The sequence below is a fragment of the Pungitius pungitius genome, chromosome 15, assembly GCF_949316345.1.
Source record: "Pungitius pungitius chromosome 15, fPunPun2.1, whole genome shotgun sequence".
In the NCBI taxonomy this organism is placed as follows: domain Eukaryota; kingdom Metazoa; phylum Chordata; class Actinopteri; order Perciformes; family Gasterosteidae; genus Pungitius; species Pungitius pungitius.
This window is the reverse complement of record NC_084914.1, coordinates 3,091,212-3,098,408: the sequence shown is the minus strand read 5'-3', so window position 1 is coordinate 3,098,408 and position 7,197 is coordinate 3,091,212. Positions and strand designations below refer to the sequence as shown.

The 7,197-nt window shown below is 49.2% G+C and overlaps 1 protein-coding gene across 1 annotated transcript in view; it reads right to left on the bottom strand.

Moving 5' to 3' along the window:
• wnt3a (wingless-type MMTV integration site family, member 3A) overlaps positions 1-120 on the bottom strand; it is a 1,740-nt gene extending 1,620 nt beyond the window's left edge. Inside the window, 1 exon segment of the mRNA XM_062557843.1 lies at positions 117-120. Within this exon segment, the coding sequence (XP_062413827.1) occupies positions 117-120 (4 nt within the window).
• Positions 121-7,197: the final 7,077 nt, after the last annotated feature.

The following is a 7,197-nucleotide window of genomic DNA, read 5'->3' as shown; positions in this document are numbered from 1 at the left end:
TCCAGCATCACCCCACTGCACAGGATGTGTGTGTGTGTGTTGCTGGACCGTGGTCTCGATGTGTTGGATCGTGTTAACCCCATGCGGGCGTCGAAGGCCAGATCAATAACGCTCACCCATGTGATGGAAGACGATCAGAAAATGCGTTTTCCGAGTGGCGTTTTGAAGACTTTTAAACCCTTACAAACTATTTCACCTGCCCGCTTCGTTGACTTTGCACCTGGGCCGACGGCCCCGTGGGCCTCCGCAAAGACGCCGAGCCAAACCGACTCCGTCCTGCTTATGCTGCTCTATGATCATCGCATCTCCGCAGTCAATAGATGCGCTTAAAGTTCAAACGAAACCCGACAGTTTGCTCTTCATTCCGTGTTCATTCGAAGAAAAAAAAAAAAAACAAGTCTTGAGAATCAAAGAGCTCCTCAACGTCTCGCCGGGTGAAGCATTTCTGTGAAAACACCTTCGCTCATGGGGGATTTATGAATTTTTTTTTCTCTTCATGTTTTTCTCTCGGCGTATTGGGGGGGAAAAAGCGAGTTCCTCTCTGGAAAGTGTGATAGGGGTCTGAAGGGTACGTGCCTTCCTCGCCTCCTTCCTGCGCCCTGCCCAATGGCCTTACCCTGTTTATAACTGTTTTTGGATTGTTGTTAAGTACCTGTCAAAGCCCCCGCTCGTCCCTCGTGCCTGGAAAAACATGTGAGCTCAGCATCCCTTCAGGAAAATAAAAAAATAAAAAATATATATATATATATATATATATGTATGTACACAGCATCTGGCAGGGGGAGAATCTGCTACTGGAACAAACGATCACTTTGTTAGAATCAGCACGCAGACTGTCAGTCAAGTTGAGGGAAAAGCTTTACATTTAATTTTATATACTCAATAATCACTTCAGTTCAGATTGCAGGATCAAGATGAAGCGCCAGGAGGCTTCATTCGAACGCAATACATCTTGAACATGTCTCGTGATACATGCACTGTGAAAACTATCAGTGCTTTTTTTTTGCGGGGGGGGGAGGGGGGGGGTTCTGGAAGTGGAACCTGCTGAAGTCTCGCTGACCATGTCACAGGCCTCCACACGATGATGATGATGATGATGATGATGATGAGAACCGGCTCAGGAGCTTTTCAGCGCTTGCTCACAATCATAAAAATGTCAGCTTCACATGACAAAGCTCATTTCTCAAACAGCTCTTCTCTTATTCCGCATTGCCCCCCCCCCCCCCCCCTAACTAAAAAAATTCAAATATCCTCCATAAATCCGCACAAAATCTGAGTGGACCTCAGATGACATCTGGAAAAATAGAATAATAAACAAACAAATGATTCTATAAATAATAGTGGAGCATGTGTTTCTTTCATTGGCAAACATGCTCGGACAGAGGGGGGGGGGGGAGGGAGGCCCCAGGGACCCCATAGCAAGGACGATGGGATAAACATGGAGCTGCGTTGGACGTGGGGGGGTTGCGGGGGTCAGTGGACATTTTATCCTGGAGGAAATTCCACCTATTACTCCATTATTCATTAGAGTCCCACGAGGAGACGGATGCGCTAACGGCTCTAGCAGAGGTTGGTCGCGGTAGACGTCCCGGACCAGGACCAGGACCAGGACCAGGACCAGGACCAGGGGGGGGTATCACCGGTAGGATGCGTGTGCGATGGACGTGCGAGCCTCCGGTCCATCATTCCACGTGGACAGCGAGTGCTTTGGAGACGGATATTCGACACCGTAATGTCAGAGTGCAACAGTCATTTGTAATTGTGAAGAAGATATTTTTCTTCCACCGGGTCACCACCTGTTTTGTGCATCGGGGGGGAATATTATTATATTATATTAACCGCTGGGCCACATGGTGCGCTTTGTTTTTTCCTCCCAAAATGTTGGTTGTTACATAAGCACACGAGGGGAAAGCTGTGCAAAAAAAAAAAAAAAAGTGAATCGAGGCAGGACTCGGAAGTCTCTATCAGCGGCTGCGCTGACCTCCGACCCCTCATGTGTGTCTGCGTGTGGGGGACTGCGGGGGGGGGGGAAACAACATGTAGTCGTGCTGACTGCGTGTGTGTGTGTGTGTTGGTGGGATGTGTGTGGGGGGGGGGGGTGGGGGTTTACAGTGGGAGGCTGATGAAAGACAGGGGGGGAGGGGGCCGGAGGGGGGGGGGGGGTCGGAGAGATGTCCAGCTCATGCTTCAGTGGCGCAGTAAAGATCCCCCCAGCTGTCCCGCGGATCATCCCGTGTGCTTATGTGATCAGGACACGCGGCACCGCGGGCCAGACCCGGCGCCTCGGAACCCGGGGAATGCACAGCGAGGGGAGATGAGACGGGGGGGCGGGGGGGACGGACGGACGCCACCGCGGAGCAGCCGACAGAAGCCCTGGGTGATGGGGGGGGGGAGGGGGAAGAGGGGGTTGAGCTTGTTGCCCTTTGTAGGTTTTCCAAAATAAGGGGAATGTAAGGGAGATTTATTTTGAATAATATCAGGGGAGTTTTTTTGTGACGAAAGATGAATTTTCTAAAACAGGATTTGATGGCGGCAACAACAAAAAAATGTTTAATCCCAAACTGCATCAATGTCTTATGCTGGTCCTGCTTTCCATGCGTCAAATTCCGCATCAGACAAAGGGATCTCGCTGAAAAAAAAAGGAAACCTTAGCTTTCTTTCTGCAACAAAAGAGCTCAAATAACTTATCTTTGACTCTTCATTGATTTTTTTTTTTCACATGAGACAAACATCAGTCTCCTGGTTCAAAGTCCAGTGCTTAATCGATTCGTCCCACTTTCCGTCCTCGTGTGTGAGTCAAAACAGAGTTCCGTCCAACTTGGTAATGGATGCCTTTGGCAACCTCGATCGACACTTGGTCACGGTCTCAGTTTTGTATTTCACTCTAACAGATGATACATAATGCATTGTCACTTTTTGGATCTCGCCTTCGATTGCACAGTAACAACGCCAGGAAAAATGTTTTAAACATTATCAGGTCGAGTCACTTGTATACCGACAAATACAAGGTTTTTAAATTCTTCAAGCGAGTAAGCATTAAAAGCTAAAACCGATTTTGCATGACCATAAAACGTTTACGTTTTAACAAACAACAATCTCCACCATCATCGGAGACATACACAGCAAAATCCACAGGGTTGTTGGTTCCAACCCTGGCTTACCCATGTTCTATGTCAAAGTGTCCCTGAGCAATACACCTCACCCTGAATTACTCCCTGGGCTAAAATGCTAACACCATGTGTTAAAAATGCAACATAAGTTGCTTTTGATGAAAGCATCAGCTAAACGACGTTGTATTCAACACTGAGCAGATTTGTTTCGACACTCATTCCCGAGTTAAATTGTTAGCTTAGAGTTAAAATCGAATCAATTTAACTCTCTGAAATTAGCTGTGTACAAGAATTATTTCAAAGGTCTGTAATTTCCACTGAAATTCTGAACAGACTCTGTAATTTGAGAGCGGTATGTAGAGACTGTTAATTTCTAATTCGTATAATGATTAATTGACACAGTCACCCAGTATTCGCCTCAGGCTACAGCAGATGAATGGGAAGAAATGAGTGTTCTCAAGTTTCCAAAAACAGATCCCTTTGGCAGCAAAGTGATTTTACAGATAGTTGGAATCGTATGTTTTCTCCGACGTTGTTGCACCGACTAATTGGGATTTTTGTGAGAAATGTTCACACTAGCTAACCTACAGAGCCTACACCTGCCGCCCACTAAGGTAATATGTAACTATGTAACCCCCTTAATGCGCAGTTACAGAATCTGCTTATGTCACATGTGCTGACTTTTATTCAAAAGCATGACGTGATCTTTGCTAAGCGTAAAAATGTCTCAAAACGAAATAAGTCTTCAGCCTCGGAACACTCGCACTGCCCCCCCCGCCCCCCCGAGCTCTGCACAGCTGCACGTCGCCCGCTTTTTCGACTGCACCAAAACCCGAAGGCCGCGAAAAAAACAAATCGCCAACAGCCCCACAGGGGGGGGGGGGGGGCGGGAACCACAAACAGGTCGCAAAAGCACCCCCTGAAATGCAGCTCGTTTCGGGGGGAGACCCCAGCTAACGAATCCCAAGGCTGTGTGCTCAAGCTGGGTTCCCACCCTCGCTGTTTTTTCCGACTAAACGAAACCCCCCCCCCCCCCCCCCCTTTGCGGAGAGAGGTACTCGGGAAATCCATCTCAACGAGGCTCGGACGCTGGCTGCTTCAAATTGGATCTTCTCATGGGCAGAGGAGAAAAGGAAAAGACCACATGGTTGTTGCGGGGGGGGGGGGGGGTCTTCAGCTTGTGTGAATTTGGTCTTTCGTTGGCCGAGGTCAGCTCCTGAAGATTAGCAGTGGGGTGTGTGTGTGTGTGTGTGTGTGTGTGTGTGTGTGAGAGAGAGAGAGAGAGAGTGCGCGTGTGGTTGTGTGCTGGAGTCGGGCTAAATTGTTAATCCATTGATTTAGATGGAGTTAACGTGCTGGCCGGGGACCAACAGAGACTTAAAGTCACAATCGGAGCGGGGAGCAGATGCATTGAGGGGAGTCGGTGGGAAAGTTGAAACGCTGCTTTCCTTTGACAAAAAAGGAATTTGAAGAAGGAAATTGAAGCAGGAGTCTGCGGTTGGTTTGTCAAAGTCCTTCACTACTGTCCAAGACCTAAAGACACCCAAAGGGAACTTTTTGACAACGCGGCGGGCCCCCCGTTGGCAGAATGCATCGACATTTAAAGGGCTGAATTATTGAAAAGACCAACAGCGCAATCGCCTCAAAAAACCTTAAACAAACGTTTGGCCTGGCGGTTTCCTCGGCAACGTGAGTATGACGCGCCTTGTGAATCGGCGCGGAATTGTTTCAATCTCAGAGATAACGGAAAACGAGGGGTGCATTGTGGAACGCGCTGACCTCCCTGCAGGCAGGCGGTCTCACGGATTCTCGGGACGTGTTGAAACAGGACAGAGAAAAAACGTAACCGTCCCCGGGGGACAAAGACACATTCCTGGTGTCAGTGATACTTGGTGTGTTTTTTCCCGTCCCGTGTTTTTCAATTATGTTTCCCCGGGGGGGGGGGGGGGGGGCCTGTTGAGAGAGAGAGAGAGCGGGCCGAGATTACCCCCCCCCCCCCCCCCCCCTCCCCGGGCAAAAAAAACACCCATCATGCTCGGCGGCTATTTGCGGAGCTGCCGTGGGCCTCGCAGGAATGGTCCTCCACCTTGACTCATTGAATCATGCAGAAGCTGTCGACAGGTTGAGCGTTCGGCAGCTGTCAGGGTGCACCCCCCCCCCCCCCTACCCCTCCGTTCCTCGACTCGCAGCCCCCAGCCGCAGGGTGGAGGAGCGCACCTTGCAGGCTCCGACCTCAGCGGCCCCCGGGGTTCGTTGATCCCTCGGGAAAGCGACGCAAAGGAGCATGTTCGCGTTCTACGGATTTTACAACCAACATTCCATCCATAGACGTAGTGGACCAGAGACTTTAGAGGGTGTTGGGGGTCGGGCCGCGTCGACCATCCGTGCAGGAGAATAGAGTTCACACCTCACAGATTACTGTAACCACCATTTCCAAAACAGCCCGGTGAGGGTTGTGCAGAAATGACCATTATCACAAGTTCAGGGTGTGTGGAATCCCAGACGCTTCAGTTGTACTGAAGCTCTGCTCTGATGGGGCAGAATGATGAAACTGCCATTGCCACACTGACAGGGATCCTCATTGTTATTTAGTAAAAGATGAGAAGAATCAATGCACTTCACACAGCTCATTGCTTGCAGTCAAACAGCGTGACTCAAGCAGGTAAAACAAAGAGCCAGAAAACGATGGGGTCTACATGGGCCGCTGTGTGAGGGCTTCAAACGGCGTAACTGGGAAACAGGTGAGCATGTGGGTGGGTTTGGTCAGGTGATGGGGGTGGGTTTGGTCAGGTGATGGGGGTGGGTTTGGTCAGGTGATGGGGGTGGCGGGAGTGGAGTTACGTTACCGCAGGTCAGATGGAGTAGCGTTGATAGGTTGAAAGGAAAAGACAGTAAAAACCCACATTGAGTTTTAAATGGTAAAAGGAAAACGTGTAAAAAAAAACCCAAATGTTTACATTTGAGAAGAAAGAATCAGCAAATGTTAAGTTGAAACAATTGTTTTCAATTTTGATATTTTATTTCGAATGAATTTCAGGTGATTGTATGGACCGGTCGGATCAAACAGAAATTACTTTAAGTAATCGCCAACCAACCTTTTTACTTTTTTTTACTACTTTTTAAAACAGTGACACAATCACAAACACAAATTCCTGGGCTCAAGAAATATCAAATAAAAATCCGAACCAACATAAACATGAATTTATTCTGTGGTAGCGGCATGCAAATTGTTTGTGTTTGACAATACATTCATTTATTTAAATATCCCAACAGTCGCCGCGCTGAGCAGGTGCTTTGTTGTTGTTGTTGTTGTTGTTGTTGTTGTTGTCAGTTCGATCTCTCCCCGCGGCTCTGGTGAGTGAAACAGACTCAGAGTTTTACTGTGTGGAGTCGGCTCAGAAAACGTACTCGACATTGTGCTGACGCCGCGAGCTGTTACCCGTGCTACCCGTCGGCTCGGGCCAAAGAACACAAATAATTATAAAACAGGTGTGTTTTCCATAAAATGACCTCTGGCATTTGAGTTTGAATACAGCAGTAATAGTGATGCTGTGAGAGAACGCAGCTGTCTGTCGACGCTTTGCTGAGCTTTTCCCTCTCTCTGGAGTTTGTTGTTCCAGGTTTGTTGTCCTGAAGAGCACTAGAACCCATCTGTGTGTCCGCTTACTGTTTTTTTGATGGACTTCTCTTCATATTAGTGCGATACGTGCGGGAAAAAAAAAAAAAGCAGAATGCACGCAGAGTTCACCGGTGTTTTGGCGAGCGCGCGGTTCGCGTCGTGACTTTGTTTCCAACCAACTTGAGGCGAGCTGTGAGTTCAACGACGTCACCCGGGTTGCGAAGAGGGGGGAGGCCCGCGAAGGGCCCAGGGCCCGCGGACCACATCCAGAAACACTGCGAGGGTTAGGTGGTAGGGTCAGGGTTGGGGGGGGGTCGTGGGGGGCCCGCCTCTGCACACAAAGGCCCTGAGGGAATCGTGATCCTGCTGGTCGGGAGTGAGGGAAAGGTGTGTCTTGTTAAAACCGGGGAGAGAGAGAGAGAGAGTGCGCTCGCCCGAGTCATTGGAAGCGCAGGTGCATCTTGGGCC